This window comes from Fringilla coelebs, assembly GCF_963513975.1.
Source record: "Fringilla coelebs genome assembly, chromosome: 2".
Lineage (NCBI taxonomy): Eukaryota > Metazoa > Chordata > Aves > Passeriformes > Fringillidae > Fringilla > Fringilla coelebs.
The window spans coordinates 112,904,191-112,926,037 of NC_140029.1; the positions used below are offsets into that span (position 1 = coordinate 112,904,191).

The 21,847-nt window shown below is 39.3% G+C and overlaps 1 protein-coding gene across 1 annotated transcript in view; it reads right to left on the reverse strand.

Annotated features, from left to right (window-relative positions):
• Positions 1–21,847, reverse strand: part of CRYBG3 (crystallin beta-gamma domain containing 3) — a gene marked incomplete at its 5' end in the record, with an annotated part of 82,055 nt that overhangs the window by 9,682 nt on the left and 50,526 nt on the right. Inside the window, 10 exons of the mRNA XM_084201073.1 lie at positions 4,477–4,603; positions 5,128–5,237; positions 9,243–9,275; positions 10,272–10,398; positions 11,972–12,114; positions 15,958–16,084; positions 17,798–17,931; positions 18,628–18,663; positions 19,680–19,794; positions 21,084–21,223. Coding sequence (XP_084057199.1) covers positions 4,477–4,603; positions 5,128–5,237; positions 9,243–9,275; positions 10,272–10,398; positions 11,972–12,114; positions 15,958–16,084; positions 17,798–17,931; positions 18,628–18,663; positions 19,680–19,794; positions 21,084–21,223 — 1,092 coding nt within the window. The remainder of the gene's footprint in view (positions 1–4,476; positions 4,604–5,127; positions 5,238–9,242; positions 9,276–10,271; positions 10,399–11,971; positions 12,115–15,957; positions 16,085–17,797; positions 17,932–18,627; positions 18,664–19,679; positions 19,795–21,083; positions 21,224–21,847) is intronic.

Below are 21,847 nucleotides of genomic sequence, written 5' to 3' on the forward strand. Positions count from 1 at the left end.
GCTGTTAGGCTGGGAGGCATCTTGCTCCCAGCCTTTCTTGCAGAATGCTGAGGAACATTTTCACCTGAAAGGTGAGCCAAAGACATCTATATTTACCTATTCCCATGTCTAGGTCAGCATTATTTTAGCTTCTTTTCACAGTCATTTCAAGGAAAATACCTGAAATGCCATGCTTTGGGAAAAGCTTGCCAATTGTGAGAATAACAAAGCACTACAGAATTTCTTAACATGAAATTTCTTAACAGTTTTTACGTATGAAAGAACTGACTGCCTTTGCTTAAACCAGCACCAATAGCATTTTAGGAGATTTTGTTTGTCCTGTTTTTTTCATGACACTATCCAGAAAGAAACTTGAAGGGATTTATTATATTCAAGAGGCCAGTGATTAAGGAAAGCTATATTTACATAGCATTTCAAGATTTGAACAGCCTTGTGAACTGTTAAATACACCGATATACTTTACTTAGCAGGTGTGGTGTTCTGTGGCTAACACAGCACATGGTGCAATGAAAATGACACAGGAAAACCACGGAAAATCAACACTAAAAATCAACACACTAAAAATCTCTTGCACAGTTCAACTCAGCTCAGACTTCCCCTCAGTGATTTTTACTTTGCTTTAAGTGAAGCTGTGCAACACAATTTTTCACAACTCAGAAGAGATTTTTATGCTTCACCAATTCAGGAAAAAACATATAATACAAGCATGAAGTGTTTGAGATGAAACAAGGATCAGTGCAAGATGAGCTTCCTCAGTAGTGTACAGACACAAAGAAGATGACCAGAGGGCACTAGAACTGAAACCCAAGTGCACAGGTGAATTTGCACACATGCTTAGAGCAAAAAGCATAGTTTTAGCTATGGATAATTTTTCATTACCAAAGTTGTGAGAATTTTTACTAATGAAACCCTTTTGAAAAGGGCATACCCCTTTTCAAAAAAACATGTTTTACCTTACACTAATTTTTTTTTACCAACTTAGGTTTTGCAAACTTTGATGGGAAAGCCTAACAAAGGCAAAGGGAGAAATGCAAAGGGCCAGAGCAAAGGCTGAGAGTAACCCAGCCATGGGCAAGGAATGTTGCAGCGCCCATTGGTGCTGAGCTGCTGCTTTGCAAAGAGCATTGACCAGAGCCTGAAGTGGGGGAGCCTGCAGAGCTGTGTTACACCATCCTTGGGAAAATCTTTACTTTCCAGGCTTAGCCAGCTCATCACTTACAAGTGCCCTTGCTGGAGCTGCTCCCTGCAGCATGGGATGGATGCCTGGACAATGAAATGTCCACGGTCCAGTCCCAGCCACGCAGAGTGACTCAGTGCCTAGCCCTGGGCAACTGCAGGTAGTTTTTGTATCTGATTTCTTTATTTGCCTCACAGGAATGCTGGGGAGATTAGTTAACAGCTGTATTTAACTTAGAGAAGATAATATAGAAATACAAGGATTAGCATGATTGATCAGAGCAAGAATAAGGAATGCCTCAGAAGAAAAGAGAAAAAAACCCTAATCAAACAAAGAAAGCATTGCACAACCTACAACCTGGATATCATTTTTGGTTTTAGAAACTAGGAGACTGGTTTAATTTACAGGTTGAAGGTAACACTTCAGAAGGAAAGTTAATTGCTCATTGCAAGAATCCTGGGCATTTTTGTCCATGCAGATATCACCAAATATGACAGGGAGTTTGTCAAAACAACACACCTGAGAAAAGGCAGCACCAGAGTTGAACTCCCCATTGCAAGATTACCTATCCCAAAAGATTAACCTCCTCAAGCAGCAAACACTGGACAAATGCCCCAATAAGCAACCAGGCCCAGCTGCCTTCACCTGCTCTCTTTGCAGCTGGGCAAGGGCCCACATTTCCTTTCTATGAATCCATGGCAGTGCAAAAGGCAAGTCTTTGCTGATGCAGGCACAGAAACCTGCACCTCTGCAGCAACTCTGAACCTGCCTGCAGGAGGGCTGTTAACAACAATTCAACTGCACATTTCATCAACAAGCTTTGCTGGAAGAGTGCTTTGGGATTTTTTGATAAAAGGAGATGAGAGGCAAATGGCATCACTGTCAGTTGTTCATTCCTTGTACCATCCTGTTACTCCACTGCTTTTCCTAAATATTCTGAGGATGATGAAACAGTCCAACTCGTATTTGAGCAAAATGGAACAAAGCACAGCTAGGGCCTCCTAAAGATTTGGTTTGAATATTGCACACTTTGAAGAATACGGTGTGATGGAAGAGAGGAAAGTTCATCAGGAACAGAGGAAATAGGTTACAAAGATGTGCTGAATTCCTCCATGATGCCAGTGCACAATAAATGGGGAAATAACCAAAGTGGAACCATATTAACTTGAGTTTCTTGTGAAATAGGAAAGTATGTGTGTAGAGGATGTGGGAGCAGCATGCCATACTTAAAACTGTATTTAAATTCTGAAAACTTCTCTTTTCACAGACAACACATAAAACATTCCTCCAAGAGCTAAGAGCCAGAATAAAAATTAGCCAGCCTAAAACACTGTCACTGCAGTTTAATCATCTAACTATTACTACTGTGAGCCTATTTTTTTATCCAAATTATTTTGCATTGCTCTGAAAGTGTTGGAGTTTTTTTTTTTCTATTTTTTCTTTTTTTTTAGTTGGACCAACTCAGTGATTTAGAAGGAAAATTTTAATTTTGTTATACAATTAAGGTCTTAGACAAACTACATTTCCGGGAGTTTTCAAACTAAAAATCAAAAGTTTGCTTTCTTCAATAGAAGCAAATAAGTTTTTTTTTTCCTATTTAGTGCAGTTGTTATATTTGTTTGCATAGTTGGCTTCCATCAAACCTGCATTTTCTACAGAACAAATGGAATGTTCCCAGCGTGGGACTCCTCCACAGTTCCACTTGCAGCAATTACTGCAGCAATCTCACTGAAAGGAGAGCAGGAGACAGTGCACATCCAGGCTTGTGTCAGGGTTAAAAGTTCTCCTTCTCACATGTAGGCTACCACGGGACACACCTTAGCTCTGAAATGAGGCTGGTATTCAAAGCTGAATAATGGAAGGGGTTCCCAACACCACAAATGAATTCAATACAGCTACACAACAATCCCACTTGGGAACAGGCTTGCTTCTCTCTGGAATGAGTTAACAGAAATATGCTGTAATAGAAGGGGCTCTGTTCCAAGAACTGTGGACAATGCTCAGAATTAACTGTGGCTGCTCCTGGCCATGACCTGCTGCATGCTCTGGGTCACGTCTGTGCCACACCAGGGTCCCAGCACTGCCCTGGGGGCTCTGAGGACAAGCAGGTAGAGATCAGTGGCATTTTATGCTGTTTAGTGCCTTGAATTTGTGAAATACAAGGGCTACTATTGGCAAGAGAAGAGCCAAACTAAGAGGTGCAAAAGCAGAGGAAGATGTGTGTGAGCTCCCCACACACAGCCTGCCAAACAAACTTCTTCCAGGGCCCAGCCCTTGGGAAACAAGGGCTGCCAGCAGTCTCCTACTATGCCAAAGTTCATATTTACTTCCCTGTGAGATTACAGGCAGGGGGATTGGGATGAGGCCTACTGTTATTTCATGTCAAAACTTCACTTGGATTTGGCACAGCAGAGTCCAAATGCCTAACTTGAAAAGGAGAACTTTAAAATCCAGGCTCTCAACAGGTGGGAAGTCTCTGTATCTGTACAGTCTAGCAAAAAGTCCAGCTCTCAAATATGAGCTGTACATCCTTCCCACCACACCCATTGATTTTGGTGTTTGCATTTGCTTGGTGTTTGGGGGTTTTTGGGGGGCTTTTTTTTCATTTGGTTGGTTGGGGTTTTTTTGCCTTTCTTTTTGAAAGCTGTTCACAAATGGTAAAAACGACTTCATATGTGAAAAACCTGAACTGAGTAATCCCAGAAGTCTAGCTCCATAGGAGTTGCACTGAAGGACACAAACCACATGAGCTGAGTTTGTGTCCTGTGATCAGGGAAGGGGGAAGTTCTGGAGAAGCTGGTGGCCAGTGCCAGAGAGGAGGGGGCAGAGAAACCCCTTGCTTCTTTTTTACCAAATGTTTTACAGTTCATCTTTGATGCTCCTGCATAAGAGCACACCAAGATGTGGAAGAAAGGCACAGACATCACACCAAAGACTGCAGGTTTGTATGTCCTGTGTGCAGGATTACAATGGGATGTATAAAAGGTTGTATCTCTCATGTTCTGGAGGGCAAAATGAATTCCTGTCCAACCCCCTGGCCATGGAGGATCTTGTATCTCACTTGTGAAAAAGAGAACAACTTTAAACCCAGAACACCCAAGAGCAGCTACAAGTGACCTCATGCAAGTGTGCACAGACAGCCTGACCTGCTCCCAATCCAAAAAATCCTGTGAGCCAAGAAAACAAACCTCACTCTTTTCCCTAACTGGGAGTTTGTTTAGGGCAAGTACTCACTTCAGACATCTGACAAGGAAAAGAGTTCCGAAATGTTATTTTCTTCTCCCCCAATAAAGTCTTACATATTGAATAGGCCTGAGGGATTTGATTGTAGCAGTCGGGCAGCCGCAGGAACTGAGGTCAACATAGAGGCCTTCTTCCAGCACACAGTGATTGTCAGTTGTTTCCCCTCTGTAACACAGGAGCCAACTGCAAGAATAATGGAACAGAAAAGATAAGCTGTTCTAGCTGCTTATTTACAGTATGTTTTTTTCAAGATTATGACTTGCTAAGGACAAAAGGAATAAAAAATTCTCTTTGTTCTTGTCAAGCTTTAAGTAAGGCGACTTGAAAGGCTATGCAGCAAAGCAACCAAAACAGCAAAATCAAATTGTGTGGTACAGAAACCTCAGTTCCAGAGTCAAACGACGTTTGATACTTCAGATACTTCCACTGTACCAAAGTTCTCAAAATCTGGAATAAATTCTAACTGCAGTTAAAAAAAGAGTCATGGTAACTGTGCAAACCTTCCCCAGGGAGAGCAAAATGCACAGCACCCAAACCAAGGACAGGATGAGAGTTACTGAGATGCCTTGCAGGACAAAGGGTCCAAGACATGATGGAAGATGATGGGCATGTGTTATGTGCTTTCTGCTGCCTGAAATTTTGTAACATTTAAAAAAACAGAAATCATAATACTGAAAATGATGGCATGTAAAACAACAGACACTTACCATCCCCGGAGAACCTTAAAAGAACATGGTATGAATGATGTAAAATCAGAAACTTCTGCTGTGAAATCTACACATGCTCCTTGGAAATGTGTATTACTGAAAGCTTTGAGCTACAAGAACAAAACAAAACAAAAACAATGACTAGAAGGAAAATGAATGCATTATCATTAATGTCAACAGAGAAAGCTGTACTCTCAAAGAAGTATCCATTCAATTCACAAAGATACAATTAACTGAATGAATTGTCATTCAAAGAACCTTTTACGTTGTTTACAGCTGCTTTATTTTTAGAAATATATCAAGTATTTTGTCATCTCTGGGCTGGCACAGGCAGAGTTATCAAGTATAAGTTCAACTGCAGCAGGAGGGGGCTCAGGCAAAAATGAGAAGAGTAGGACTCAAGGCTGTTATCATCCACCCAAAGTCCCCCTGGACTGCAGCTTAACTCTCACTACAGCTCAGCAATCCAGTGCTCAAAGCAGGATGGGGAAATGCTGGTCAAAGATACAGAGCTGCTAATGACAAAAGTGTCCTGAAATCTTCTGTGATCATAGTGGTTGCAGGTGGCTTTTCATTTCAGAACTAGAAGGAGGATTTCTGAGGGAACTGGGGACCTCTGAGGTTCAGCCAAGCTGCTTTTGTATGTTATGGTAAAGAACTGCAAGTCACAGTGAACCACACCCCATCAGTAAGGTGTGATCAGTTCATTCCTAAAAAGCAAGAAGGATCAAAATGTTGCGGCAAAAGTAAAACAGAAAAAGCCAAACAAACAGACAAAAAAAAAAAACCCCAAATCAACCTCCCAAAAAACCAACCTTCCCCAAACAAATAAACAAAAAGCCCAAATGAACAAACCCACCCACCCAAAAAAACCCCAAAACAAACCAAAACAAAACAAAAAAAAGAAATACACAAAAAAATCTCCCTAAAGCTCCCACCAAAACAAGAAGAAACCCTGGTATGATGTAGGCTATGATCTATAGCAAAGACACCCAAAATTCTGTACCCTTGGGCTGCCACTGTGTAACTGAGACGAATTTCATTTGAAAGCCTGAAAGAGAGGCTGGAAAAGAATGAAATATTGAAGTGTATCAAGAGAACAGCTCATATTCTGTAATGGAAGAAAAACACGATGGCTGTTGCAAGAGCTACTTCCCCCTTCATGCCCCAAATTGGCCAAGCTTCCTGCCAAAGAAAAGAAATCAAGTGCTTTTGCCAGCACAGAGTGAGAAGGCCAAACACAAGTGTCAGCAAATGATTTTATGGAAAAGTTCAGTCTATGTTTTTAAAAGAAATGAATGTTTCCTGTTAGAAAGAACAAGAAAGGCTTAAGCTGGCCTTGCAGGCTATGAGCGCTAATTGGAGAGCAAGGATCAGCTACAATAAAATGAATAAAGTGTAACTGACTTTTCTGTAAATACAACTGCACTGCTATGTCACAAAGCACCTATTTAAGCTGTAATTACACTGTATTTTCTACCCCCTCATCTCCAAGCTCTTTACAAAAGGGAATATATATACATACACACTGCCTCTCTTTCATAGCCCACGTGCTATGCAAGGCTTTTAAGAAAGATTCACGAGTAATTTTAACACAGAATTTATCTGGTAATGAATGAGAGTCTTAATTGTACAGAAGTTGGGGTGGAGCAGTGATTCCTCAGTGCAAACACTGCAATTAGTCTCCAACTGCAGCCATCTCCACACTTTGTCAGGGTCTGACATTAATGTGCGAGGTTTCGCTTCCCAAAAATCCAAAGGACAGAATATTAAAGTACAAATGCAGGGTTGTACAGCAATTATCTCTGTTTCCTACATCATCTCTACAAGTCACCTGCTGTTGAAAGAGGCTTTGTTCTTGCTGAGCAAAGCTTTATTTTAATAAATGAAATGAATGGCTTTGCAGAGTTGGTGATTTCTTACACTCTATGTAGCTGGCTTATTAGGAAGCTCAGCTGGCAGAAAAGGTCAGGGGAGTCATTCAGAGATGTAAGAAACATTTGCTGCTTTTCAATTTCTGATAAGAACACAAATGAAAAAGACTACACTCTTATAGACATTGCAAACAGCTTCCTTAGTTCAGACATATGCTCATTAAAGGTGGGAGAATGTATAATCATTCAAAATACCCAATATAGGACTTACTCAAGGGTCAAACATTAGGATGTTTAAGGATTTGCCAGTTCATATGCACCATGCTTAGAAGTTCCAAACTAAGAGACTGGTTTTCATGCAGAAAACTTTTATTTTATCAAGAATTTCACATTCAGAGTATTTATCTAAGGGTCTGTCTTTTACTTACCCTAAATGATTAAATGTTTTCCCTTCAAAAATTACTCAAAATATTTCCCTTTTTATAAGAACTGTAGTGATATGAAATATGTTCTTTCTTCCCTAGCCCCAAGGTAGAATCCTATGAAAACCAGGATTGTGATAAGTCAGGATAGTAATTTTTTCACAAATGGTCTTAAGACTGTTATTAAAGACCACAAGAGGCAAAATGCAACCCAGTACATGTCAGTATTTAAAGGTGTCTGTGCACATACACACACACACAGAGGTTTTTTCATTTTTTATTTCCAGGTTTCTGGAAATAAAAAAGCCTGTAAAGCCCAACTTATTGAAACTTCAAAGGTTTGAACTGATCTTCAAGGTCTGCAACACTAGAATAATAGACTCAAAGAATAGATTTTGGGAGATCCTGAAAAAATGTAAGAATTTGAGATGAAAATAAAATTATCTTCAACTGTTTAGACCCCACCAGTTTTATCTGAGTCAGTTATTTCATCTGGTATCATTTACCAAGGCTCTCTGGTGAACAAACTTGCAAGTCTTTCGATTCGGCTGCAAACTGCCATATGAATAGGCTGGGCAGGAAGTCAGTGTTTAAGGCTAAAATAATACACCAATTATGTCCTCAGACAGGAAACATTTCCTGTACTCCTGGGTTAATCATAAAATGGTAGAATTGGAGAAAAAGGAGGGTGTGGTCCACCTGCTAAGTAACACAATGCACAACATTTCCCATCCAAGCAAGAAAGAGAGAAATTCTGTCCAGATGACAAAATACTTAAGTGTGCTGAAACAGAACCACAGAGCTCTAAAGTATCTTTTGTCTGAAAATAGTCATATTTCTTGAAATAAATTCTCCCAAATTTGCTTAATTAAAAGCATGTCAGAGAAAGCAATAAAATCACTCAGATCATCACCCATGCTAGCAGGACAGGAAAAGATCATTCAAACAACTCATGCTGGATGAGGGAAGAGCCTTGCTGGGGCAGAACACAGAGCACACATAGTGATGAACACAGAGCAGGTTTGTGTAAAGGTCCATTAAGGGAATATAACCTTGTAAGGTAAGGACCAGAGTGTAAGACCCTAAACTAACTCATTTTTGAGACTCAGAGTGAATTATAGGAACTGCTTTCTTTTGGTAAGTTATCACCAAGTAGGACAGAACTTTCAGGGAAACTGTCAGAATGCATCATAGATTTATCACAGATTTGTCATTATCAGAAAGTGTCCAGGTACCCTATGATGTTACTGTAACAAAAAGGGAACCTTATGGAGCAGCTCTACCTGCTTGGAAGACTTAGGAAAGTAGAACTCCCAGCATCTAAAATAAAAAACCCAACTTCCAGGTGCATTTGCAAGTTTGAAATGTGCAGTTCCATTTCCTGCAGTTTGTATTTTCATCTTCACCTCACACATAAACACAGGAGTGACAAACCAGATTGCAATGCAAAATAATGGAAAGCAAATCTGCCATAAAGAGAAGGATGAATGGGTGGGATGGTGAGTTTCCAGAAACAAGAGAGAAAGAAGAGGAAAATCAATAGCTATAGAGATCCAAGTCACTCAAAATTTATAGGACTGCTTGCATTTTTGGGGATAGAATACTAAAGGGTATGATCCAGAATAAAGCAAAGACCAGAACATTTAGCAGACTTTACTTTTATCCATCTACCAGTTTCCTCCATCACTGGTCTGCTGTAGCAAGGTGACAATATTGAAGTATCACCTGAAATTACTGAGATATCACCTGAAGCAAGGCATTCAACAATAATTCTTAAGCATAGTTTAGTACTAGAGACTGTTATGTAATGTCAACTTACCAAATGTGGAGGCTCATTTGTCCCAAGGGGCTCCTGCAACAATAAATACATATGCACACATTAGAAAACCTCAACAACATTAATTACAATTCATTTCCTAGGAGACATGACTCGTTGCCTGAAATTTGTAAAGTATGGACTCAGGAGCAGAGGAAAAAAAAACTTCCCAGGCTCTTGGCTCAATTCTCTTCCCCAATTTCTGCCATGAGCTGCCTGTAAGCTCACAATTACCTGCCTGATTGTTCAATGCCTTCCACACAGAGGACTTGCATCAGCATTAATTAGTTCCCATAATGTGCATTAGAGTCCATGTAAATGTCTCTGCATTTACTTTTGAGGCTGTTTCTTGAAAAAAAACAGAACTGAAACCAAGAGAAGACACCTCTCTCAACATGTACTCTTCAAAATAAGGTTAAGTATTCCTTTTGCATTCCTATAATTTATTACTTATTAATAATTTATTACTTATTATCATTTAATACTTATGGCTGTAGAATGTCTTTGTTTTGCATTAGGGTTTTGACAGTGCTGGCACTAATCTGCTTGGGTGAGTTGGCACTACCTTGGATTGACTAATGGATTAAAAATATTTCCTGTCTTTATTCACTGTATCTAGTACAAATATTTTACCAGAAAAGTAAGGAAAAAAAACCCAACAGAATTCTATTACGTAACAACACAGGCCAGATAAATTCTCAAGCATTTTAAAATACATTATCAATTACTATGTTTAAAGGCAAATTAATCCTTCCAGGCCAGGCTATTTTCTCCATGTATGCAGTCTGCCAAGGGGAAATTCTTCTTATGAAGTTTCCCTGACCATTTTCTCAAAAGACAAGAAAGATCTGCAGTGTCCATTTAAGTCTCCATCCTGAACAGACTCATTATGCCTTCCATGAGGGTCTTTGAATTGTTTCTAAGCAAGTAGGTTGTTATAATGTAGGCTCTCTTGTTTAGTTATTATGATAAACTCTGAACTCCAAAGGTCTCATTTCTTTTAAGGTTTTCCCTTAAATTCTGGTAACTCACCAACTTAACAGGTCGAATTGACATGATGGTTTTACTAGATCCACCCCAGTCCAAGAAGCATTTGTATTTTCCTTTCTCCAATACATATTGTTCTCCACAGAAATATTTCTGCTGATATGCCACCCACCTGGAGAATGACACAAAAATTTAACTGAAAACATTGCATTTTTCTGAGTAGTTTGATAACAATAACAGCAAGTCAAGCACAACAGAATGTCCACCTGGCAGACGGTGCAACATTAAACCTGATGAGAGGCACAAAACTGTCACACACTTGATTTTCTGCTTTTTCCTGCTTCAACAAACACAAGGTTTTGGGTGTTTGCCTTCCCACCAAATTCATGTGAGATGATGCCCTGCTCAGTAATTCAGAGGAAAGACACTTAACTGATAACATTTTTAATCTCTCTTGATTGAATCTTTGCCTGTTGGGCATCCCCCGGACAGGGCTTTCTTGCAGCTTTTCCAGTTGGATTTGGGAAAAATGGTGCAAGAAGAAAAAGAAGTAACTGAGGAATGCTTGAGGAGATTAAGCAAAAGCCTGCAATAGCTGGCAGTTCAAGCTTCTGCAAGCCTGCTTTCTCTCCTGCAATTTTAGAAGAAAGAAACCCCCAACTAGAGGGTCCTTCTATCCCTGCACAGTGGCAGAAGCAGAAGGGGGCTGGTTAGAAAGACACCTCTAAATCACTCACCTTTGGTGGTGCAATCCTCTCTTACTCACCCAGCACTGGGACTGTTTTACTAGGGATGTAACAGGACATGTCTTTACTCATTTTACTTCTATCACCCACTGACAAATCTGTTTGCTACTAATTTATCAAATGCAGGTTTTTTTAACCTCTTGGTGGTCTCTCTACCACAGTCCCTTCAGCAGCAAGTTCCAGAAACTCACTGCCTCTGGTGTGGGAAAAGATTTTTTCCTTCCCATATCAAAATATGCTTTAAAGCAATCTCTAGTTCTGTAAAGCATTTCCCCCAACTGTTGTCATGCAAGATTCTGTGAAATGCATTAATCTTGTCTTAGCACCCTCAGGATTTTTCAGCTCTCATTTGTATCCCCCCTCTCCAAACTGAGTCTAAGCCTTTCATTCTTACACCTAATCCTCATGAGACACTAATCACCCATCCCTACATAAGCAGTTCAGGTCCTCCACTTCACAGTTCCTGATCCCCATCACCGTTAGGGTAGTTATGACAATATTAATACTGCATTTTAAAAATTACTACTTAATGTCTGGAACCCACATGATTTCACAGTGCTTTCTTCCCTTAATGTCGTTTATGTTTTAGTTTTTATAGTTCTAATAAATTTTTTTAATTTTCAGTGCCAGCATTCTAAATTTATTACACAGCACATCTCATCCTTTCCGGACAGGCTCTACATGTCCCAAAAATTATACCAGTTCTTAATATATCTAAAATATCTTTTCAGTATTACTGCCATGAAACTATGTGACTCCTCTGGGAGAACATCACAAACTTTTTCTATGAACAGGAACACTTAGATCCAAATCAAGGTGTAGGCACGAGACCTACAGATAACTAAAATTATTTCCCTTCCACTCCCCAAGGAAATTTAAAGAAACAGTTTTCCCCTCCAAATATTTACCACATGTACCATGTGGAATATAGTCTGTCAAGAGATGCACCCAAATGTGCACAGAAATGTTTAACAGTTCCATGTATTTGAGCAGACTTACACTCCACTTTTCACAAGAATTGACCTCATCTCAGGGCCAAATCCAACCTGCTCCAAATCAGGGATTTCTTCATTGATGATGTCAAATGCTTTCCCATCTTCATCATCAGACTGGAAAAGTGACACTGAAGACTCTATGAAATCCTAAGAGGCAGCACAGGAGTTAGAAGACTATCACAGCTCAATGACTCTTCACACCATAAAACATTTTGGGACAGAGTTGTAGGCAGAAAGACAGCATTCTATAGAGCTTGAAGGGACTTGGCTCCCTGGTGTGGATCTTTATGGAATATTTTGGCATCAAAGTTCTGGAATAACTAGAAGCCTGGCTATCTGGTATGGCCTTCAGGGATTTGCACTGAAGAGGGGAAGAGCCTGCTGCCCCTGAGCATCATCCTTTCCTCTTTGAGGATGGCTCAGAGTGCAAAGATGTCCAGGTGGGAAGGAGAAGAGTTAAGAAGAAGAGAGTTTAGCACTGATCCTCCAAAAGCCTGACAAATAACTACTCCAAGCATGACCATGACTATATTTTTTTACTAAACTTCTCCTTCCTCATCCCTTTCCAGCAACATGGCAATAATTATGGAAAGGAAATGCCTGGGCAAGATCACCTCTCCAGCACAAGGGGTTTGTACTTTTTGGATACATCCACTATAGCTATAAATAAATCCTGCTTAACACTGTCACATTCTCTCTTATATTACGTAGCTATGTGACACTGCTTTGTGCTTCCAGCCAGCTTAGTTTCTTGGCCAGATTACTTGCACAGCCTCAGATTATTTGAATTTGGGTTTCAAATCTTCAGCTTTTTAACCACTTAGCAATTTTAAGCACACAGTTCAGTTGCTGCTTGGGAAAAAAGAAAACAACAATGCATTCACTTTACTCCTTTAACTTTCAACAGAAAGCAAGAACTCAATTTCAGTGTTGCTCAATCATTCAGCAGTGTTATAAATTGAAACTAAGTCCTGCAAACAAGAAACAAGTGCTGTCAAGCAAATAACATGGTTGACAGAGACTCATGAACATATGAGGACTCCACCATCGGTATCATTACATTAAACACTGAGAAAACAAAGATTTATCAAAAAACACCTAGAAATTACGGCCAAAGCAAGCATGTGGCCAGATTAATTTGGGCAGGTGAACCTGATCAAATAGGCTCTTTGGAGGACACCATGTCTTTCTACAGGACACAGTCACAATGACTGATGAAAAGCAATTTTAGAATGAACACTTGATGTGGCTCAACTTCTCTGCACTGTTTACAGGACAGTAAAAGGCGATGGAACAAATTCTGGAGTAAAACTGGTTCTCTTAGTGGGCTGACCACTTCCTTCCTCCATTTATTTGAACTCTTAAACTGTTGCAACTATTTCAGGTATACTAGAAATTAAAGTGGCAGGTCTGGAAAAATCATCATGAACAACTGTAGCTTCAGACTACATTTTAGGAAAAAAAAAAAAGAGAGAGAAGGAAAGAACAACCCAACTAGTGCAGTATTAGTGCAAATGAAAACCAGCTACTCTTAACAGTCCAAAAGCAAAAGAGTACCCAAAAAGTCAGAGATCAAATCTACAGATAATCTCCTTAACTAAGTTTATAATACTGAAATATATCCACAGTTGTAATTAAATTTAAAACATCTTTCAAATTTAGCCATCATTTTCTGCCAGAACTTCCACTACAACTTCTATTACAACAAGCAATAGGAAAAATACTTTTTAAGAAAAGAATTTCAGACCAAGGCAGATCATTCTAGACTTGAAAACATTAGTGGGAAAGCTCCAAAGGCAACATACTCAGAAACTTTGCTCTTTCACTGAGCCCATGGGCAAACCCCAGCTTGAAAGGCATTTGACACTGCAGAACAGAAGCAATTGCCACTGTCCCCCCCAAAGCAGATCACAGTCCAGACTGCTACCTGCTCCCAGGAATGGGCTCTGCATTTGACTCAGGTGTGTTCAACACAGATGCTGACAGGCAGCTGGCAGCAGCTGGAAAAAACAACCCCACAAGATCTTTTTATCTCTGCTTCCCAAACACCCCCTGAACCCGCACCAGCCCTTGTGAGTGTTCACTGCAGGAATATTCAAGCCAGCCAAAAGCTGAGAGCCCTTACGGCATGCTCACATGTGTGCACCTCTTCACCAGTCCCTGGAGAGGGGGATAACAGTATCCCTGTGGATTCTGAGACCATTGCAGCCTTTACCTTCCCCTGACAGAATTCCTGAGCTCAGGGAGAAGAGCCAGGACATTTGCTGTGCACTGAGGGGCCTCAAGCACACAGAGTTTGGATTTATGCCCGGGTCCCCTTAAAACAGAACGTTTGGTACTAAAATATTTTTAAAATCCTGATCTTTGTATGACATACAAGGTCACAAGGGAAGCATATGGCCAGCCTGGGCACTGCCCTGTGCGCTGCACATTGCCCAGAGGGAGGCAATCTGCTGGTCAAGCCAAGGAACTTTAGTGCCAGGGCCATTACTCATTTTGTTGGCAAGCAGCTGGTTGCCTTCAGTTATGCAACAAATTGAGGGGAATTATTCCTTTTCACTTCTATTATCAATAGGTAAATATTTATACATATTGATAAACCAAGTGGAATGATACATGTTGATATATGACTGAGAATGATACATGTTTTAAAATGTTTATGACTTGAGCCTTTTGACTCTTTTAGGTGCAAGTTAAATTAAATACATGACATGGAAGGTCATTTTTGCTACCCACATGCATGATTTTAACTTGTATTTATGTCCTTTGCCAAGAGAAAAATCTAAAAGGATCAATTTAAGTTGCTCAAGTATCCTATATACAGCTGGAAAAGAGAAGAAAACTAAGATTATTCAGTAACTGAATAGGATTCTGCACATTCAAAATGAGGAATCTGAAGAAATTTCCTACCTACTTTTTTCTCAGAAACCTAAAAATAAAAATAAATTATTTAGAGAAGGATATTTTTCTTGAATTCAATTCATTTTCCCATCTTTATTTTGATAGATTCTAATTATAAATACAGCTTTTGCTAGGTGCCTGTCATGAAAAACAAACCTGCAAATTGTGAATTTAAGTATGGCCTTCGGGGGCTCATATTTAGTTTTTATTAAAAAAAAAAAAAAGAAAAAAGACTGTTGAGACAGTGAGTTTGCTTTAAATCCCCATCTTCAATTTTCACAAAATTCCTGGCTCAGGAATATCACACACATCTCCTCAAATGAGGAGATGAGTAATCTGAGTTTGCAAAACTGGGTAATATCAGAGTGAACAATCTTAGTCTCAGAAGAACTCATTCTTTGCAGCTGTATTTAATGCTCACAGAGTTGCCACTATAAAAAAAAACCTTCAAACACTTATACAAACAAACAAAAAAAACCCAACCCAAAACAAAGGAAATTATAAAGAAGTTCTAACCCCATGTTTCCCCATTGCTAAAAAGTCTAACTTTGCTTCCAATAGTGGACTCTTACAAATAGTTTTTATTATTATTTCATCCTTGCCTCCACTAAACATATTTTAGTAGCAGCGATTTTTTACCATGATTATTTTTGCTGCCAAAATTTTCTGGCAGAAAAATCACAGACAGAGGGTAATGCTGTTTTAAGGCTTGCAGCAGCTGCTGCATTGAAAAGCTATTTTTGTTATAATCAAGAACTACTCTGTACACTCAGGCACATTATGCTTTTAAGAAAATTCCATTTGAGAGTTTCAAATAGCTTGAGGTGCAGGACTGAGGTACTTGGAAAATCTGGCAGGTAGACAAGGAATTCTGCATGATACAATTTTTGTATGAACTTCACAAAGACTGTTTAGAACCTGCTTCTTCCTTAGTGCAGTCTAGATTTCAGCCAGTAGGAAAAGAATGAGGATGAAGGGGCAAAAGACGGAATGCCCCAACCCAAGGCAGCTGTACCATTACAAAGAATAACCTTGCTCTTTATGGACAGAGCTGTGCATAATTTGTGAGAAATGCCTGTGAGTACTTACAGCCTGAAGGAAGCGGAAGGAGAGCAGGGCACTCTCTCTTCCTCCCCAGGAGCATCTGTCCTCATAATCTCCCTCCTCCAGCAAGAACTGATGGCCTTTGTAATGTTCCTTATCATAGGCAACCCATCTGTGGCAGCCCCACAACAAAAGAAAAGAAAAGTCAGTAAAGGCAAAACTGAACACATGATTTTCTCTAACAAATAAAGGGAGAAGAGAACCCCCTGAATACACTGAGTATCACAAACCCAGACAATGAACAAAGCAATGCTTGTTTGGAATCACAACAGGCACCCATGAAGTGTTCTTTGTGGATCAAAATCCTGCCATGTGATTCTTTATCCAACAATAGTTGATTTATGTAATGCTTCTCCATGTACCTCCTCTCAACCAGCCACATTCCCAACAGCAATATTTGGTACCACAGAGCCCAGGATGCAGCTAGATGCCAAAACATTCAGTGAGAAAAACACAAGCAGTGGATCTCTTCAAGTGAGCTAATAAATTATGAGACCCTACCCTTGATGGAGCTGGTGACAAAATTAACAGATTTCAGCAGAACAAGATTTTGCCTGCTTATATTTTTTTGCTTAATCTAAAACTGTATACATATAAACAAACAAGCAAATTGAAGATATAAACCATATTGTATATGAAATATGTTTTAGCAGTAAACAAATAGAAATTTTCAAAATATTTTGAATAAATAGATAAGGTTCTGTTAAAAGAATGTGTTTCTGTATCAACTTCAAATCTCTAACGGATGTCAATTTAAAAAAGTGCTTCTCCCACTTTTTTTCTTGTCAGCATTTCTTTCATAAAGCTCCCTTGTAAATATTAGAATTGCTGTACAAATTCTGTTGGCAGTGAAATTTGGCAGGCAGGGATAGCTTTACTTTTAGTGCCATTTGGTTTACATTAATTCAGCTGTTTATGTTACCACAGCACTAAAAATAAAAGCTGCCACAACAGACAGAACAATGATTTTAAATAATCTGAGGCTTCCCAGATAGCGAACACACAATGCACTTATGAATAGATTATCTGAGTATTAACAATTAAGTTTGTTTTGAATTTAGTGCTCATAAATTTCTGACAGCAGCCTGAAAGGATGTATGTTATTCCATCCTTATACTGAAGTGGAAAATGTGTTATGAAACAAAACCAAGATTTTCTGAAAACTGTTTTATTACTGAAGTCTTGGGCAGAAACAACCACCCTGCCTGCTCTCAGACAGTCCTGTCCTGTAGGGAGAGGGTGAAAGAACATGAGGGGTTGGTGGCTGGTGCTGAGTTTACCTCAGAGCATCCACCTGTAACACAGGTGTGACACAGCTCTGTGTGCATGTGCGTGTGTGACACAGGGAGGGGTGGGACAACACAGAATCCATCCAGTGCCTCAACTGATGAAACTAACAGCACATGCCCAATGTCAGATAAAATGCAACAGCTGCCAGAGGAAAACCATTAAGACAATAAAAAAGTTTGTAGGTTTCAGAGGCATTAAACTGTCAAACTGAAGACTGACCACACCCACCCAGGGTCATTTCAGCAAATTAAGTAGAGACTATCAGAAGTATAAATCAATACAAATTAAAGCTCTGTGTGAACAAAGTGGACTAATTTATTGGCATCCAAATTGCAAACACTGACTTCACACCTTTCACACATTTAGCTTGGTAGGCTGATAATTGAAGAGCTGATAATAAAAGAAATACACACTCCCTTCTTTTCAAAACATTTCACCCGTGGAAGACTCCAATCATCCCTTAGTTAGCACTTTTAAGCATTTATATATCTTCTCTATTTTAAAATAAATAAATATAAAAGTGAAATATACTCACACTCCACCAATTACACGTAGTGATCCAACTTCCTGAAACTCCTCTTCACTAGCAAACAGTGCTGGGACAGAAGTGATGTTTTCTGAAAACTCTTTAGACCATCCTCCAAAGTGGGTTTTCTCATATATTATTATCTACAAAACATGATGTTGAGCTTAATCCTTCAAAAGCAGACAAGAAGCCTCTGCCTGTACTTTGCTGAAATTATTTCCATGACTGCAATTAACAGCCCCTTCGAGTTCCTTATCTGCTGAATCACACAGATCAGCTATTAACAATATTTGTATCTGTTGCAGCATTTATTAGAAAAACACCCAGGTCATGCATGTATTTGTATAATTACAAGTTACCTAAAGCATTAGCGTTTTTGTAGAAAAAGGAGAAAAAAGGAGCAATAGCTCTGGATCAGCTTTCAGCTCCTCAGATCACAATCATGGTCTCACAACTCTTGTACTGGAATAGGGGCTAGGATTGAAGGGTTCTATTCCTGTCCTCTTCCTCCCTTCCTTCTCCTTTTCTTTTTAAACTCAGTATGTTAAATGGGAAAATTTCCCCCAATCCCTTTACCATTACAGTGACTAACGTGTCAAGTCAGAAAAACTCATTTTATAGCAAATTCACACTTTCCTAGTAAGTGAAAAACAAACTACTGGTACTTTTACACCTCATCAAACACTAAGTGGACTTGACAGCATTAAGGAATTTTTCTTCAGCAGCAAGCACTGAATAATTATCAAAGATCACACAGCAAACAAAAGGAAAGCAGCTTGCATAAAGATTTTATATTCCCAAAGTGCTTATATTTTATTCTGAATGCCCTCTGTGCTTACCTTGACATTCATTGGCATTTGCACCTTTAGTCCACCCTGAAAACAGATGGGGGGGAAAATAGATATTTATATTAAACCTCAAGTTCCACTCTGACATGTGTTTGACAGTACTAGCACAGCATGAAGTCTTTCCAGTTATATTCACCACTTTCAGCGCTGGCTATAGATTTCAAAAGGCCAGGCACACTATAAACCTGACCTACAAACAAATCAGTGCACTGACAAATCCCTTAGACTGCAAGCAATTTCAAAGTATCCCTTCATGGCCTAGAATTCTAAAGTAAATGTTTTTAAACTAATTGATACTGACCAGTTTTTTAAATTAACTTTTAAAGCTTTGTTGTATGCATTTCAAATTTCTAAAGCACAAATGGTGCAACACTAGAAGAAAGAGAAAACAGCAGGAGAGAGAGAAAATACAGTCTGACATATTCATGTTTATGGTCAAAGAGCAAATACAACAAATGCATCTTCTCTAGAAATGTGAGTGAATGATGCTCTGTGAGGGAATAAGAGCCTGACCTCACTTGAGTGACTAAAGAGACAGCTATTAGGTCTTACTCCTTTATGGCTTTTAAACTACCTTTCTGTGTGCTTGCTATGTACACAGTAAAATCTCTCTCACATACAGATCCAAGTGCTGTCTGTCAACACAAAAACCAGCTGCACCTCCCCAGATTTGTGTGCACAGTTATTCTACTGGGTAATAGAGTCCTTATCTGGTCTTCCATCCCCAGTAGCCCCTAACAGAAAAAAAGAAAATCATAAACTTCAGAAGGGCTTTTTGGTTAATTAACTGGTGTTGGATGCAATAAAATGAAGAGCCTTTCTGTCTTCTTTGACCTCCTCTCAACAACAGGAGTTTCCCAGGAAGATGTTGGGGGGTGCAGAAGCCTGACAAGTCACAGTGACTAAAGCAAGCACACCACGGAGGATTAACCTAGAATGAACGTCAGAGCCCGAGCTGTATTTAGGTCAAAACATCTGGGGAAGCAACAACAAAAAAAAAAAAGGAAGGCCCACAACTTATTAGGGAATTGTGAAGTCCTCACCATTCTTAAGGGACGCAGAGATTTTACATCTGCTGAAGGAATTTCAGGTGGTGAATCACATTCTTCCAAAACTGTCATCTCTCCCTTGTAATTCAAGTCTGAATAAGCAAGCCATCTACAACAGTAAGGATAAATTACTCAATCAGTTCATCAATTACATTCCAAATGCAAAGATCTTATTAATGTTATTTTCCTTTTTGTACTCATAAGAGCTAGATAACGTTTGAGACAGCACATCAAAACAAAGCTGTATTTAAATACGCTGGCAACATCACTGTTAGGAAGATCTCAGATACTTTTTCTTAGTCCAATCTAAATATAAATGAAAGAGAAGAAAATTACCAATTTGTTCACTCCCTTAAAAAAGCCAGCTTGCTACTCTATGAGTATTTTAAAAAAAGCCAATACTGAGGATGAGACGTTTGCATTGAATTTTATCTGAGATTACCACCTTATGAATTAAAAGGCTTCTTACATCAACTCCATGTAACTTTTTTCAGTGGAAGTTATTAAAGAATGATTATTTACAAGATTTCTTTGGAAAGCTATTCTAACTTTGACATGAGGATTAAAAATGCTGTGAGTCCTTCAGACTGTTGTAAATCAAAAAGAAACCTGAATGTAGAAGCTGGACACAGGTTTAGGAGACCACACAAGGAATGGAGGAAGAGGCATGGAGCCATATGGGATATTATTTTGTTAAAACTACTAAGTTTTGTCAAAACTAAGAGAGGACTCTGTTTTTAACTTCTTTACCACTCCAAACTTCACAGACTTATTGTGAGATTGTGGGAAGGAAGTCTTGGCTCACATGGAAAACAAGACTCCTGTAATAGAAGAGCTACTGTCATTCTGCAATTACTTATGGAAGAGCCACACAACTGCCAAACTTCAGGAACTGTGATATTTTGGCCCAGGGAACAACAGCCCATTCTGCTCAATACAGGAAGTTCTGGGCTGCCCAGGGGCCTGTGTCATACTGCATCACCTCCCTCCAGAAAGTCAGGATCTGGCTGTAGCTTGAGAAACGCTTGGGTGATGTAACACTCCTTTTCTGGTGCTCAGCTACAGTATTATGGTCATAACAGGGTGGGTGACTCGGGAGAAGTATCAATTCTCCAATGAAATAAAAGCTAATTATAGCTGAGATGCTTCCTCTATTTATAAAGCTACTCAAATATGGAATTACTGAAGACTTCTGCCAGCAACCAGGGAAAAAATGCCTTCAAACTAGGAATCCACAGAAAACAATGCTGACATGCAGGGCTGGGAATATTAAATGTATGTTTACTAATTTCTGGCAAAACCCCCCAAATATTGTTCATGTTGCTGACTGATTTTTATCCCTTGATATTACTCTTCTACCTGCTGGGAAAAATGCTGTTAAAAAGGTTCAGTACTCACACTCCTGATCTGACTCTTATATAAGGGTTTTTCTCAACATCCAGCTCTTCTAAATTGGCAACTGCACCCTGTATGCAGATGGGAAGTCCCTCTGTATTACCAGCTGCCAGGCAGAACTCCACCTCTGGAATGCCACAGTCCTGTGGAAACAAATCAAAGGGTAATGTTTATCCACACTTATAGACTCTGCCCCTAAACATTCTCATTTTTGCCCCATCTTCTCACCCATTCTCCAGCCTTCATATGATGGAAGGGTTTCATTCTTTTTAAAATGGAGGCTGGAATTTTTAGAAAAGCCAAGGGAGGTAAATTTCCAGCTCCCACTAATTTTCAAAGAAGAAATTTATGGCTGTCAGGCTACTTGCATAAAGGCCAGTTTAAATATTCTCCAACCAAAGGACTGCACAGCATTATAAGACTGACTTCTTTTTTAAAAGGCAATGCTTCCATCACACACATGATGCATGCATTAACTAAAACTTTCCAGAAATATCTATTACATTCCCACCTCCGCCCCTCCATGACAATTAAGTTCTATAATGCAGAATCCAACTACAGTATCAAGCCATACGAGTTCAATATTTTTGTTGTGCTAAATAAATCTGCAGTATTTTAGATAAAGAAAGAAAAAAACATCAGTATTAGAAAACATCTACTCTGTTAAGTAGACACTTCAGAAATTTTCCTGTTACCACACAGCAACAACTCCAATTTCTTGACTGGAGGTTTACTACTGAGGGATACTACGCTGGAGAACAAACTCG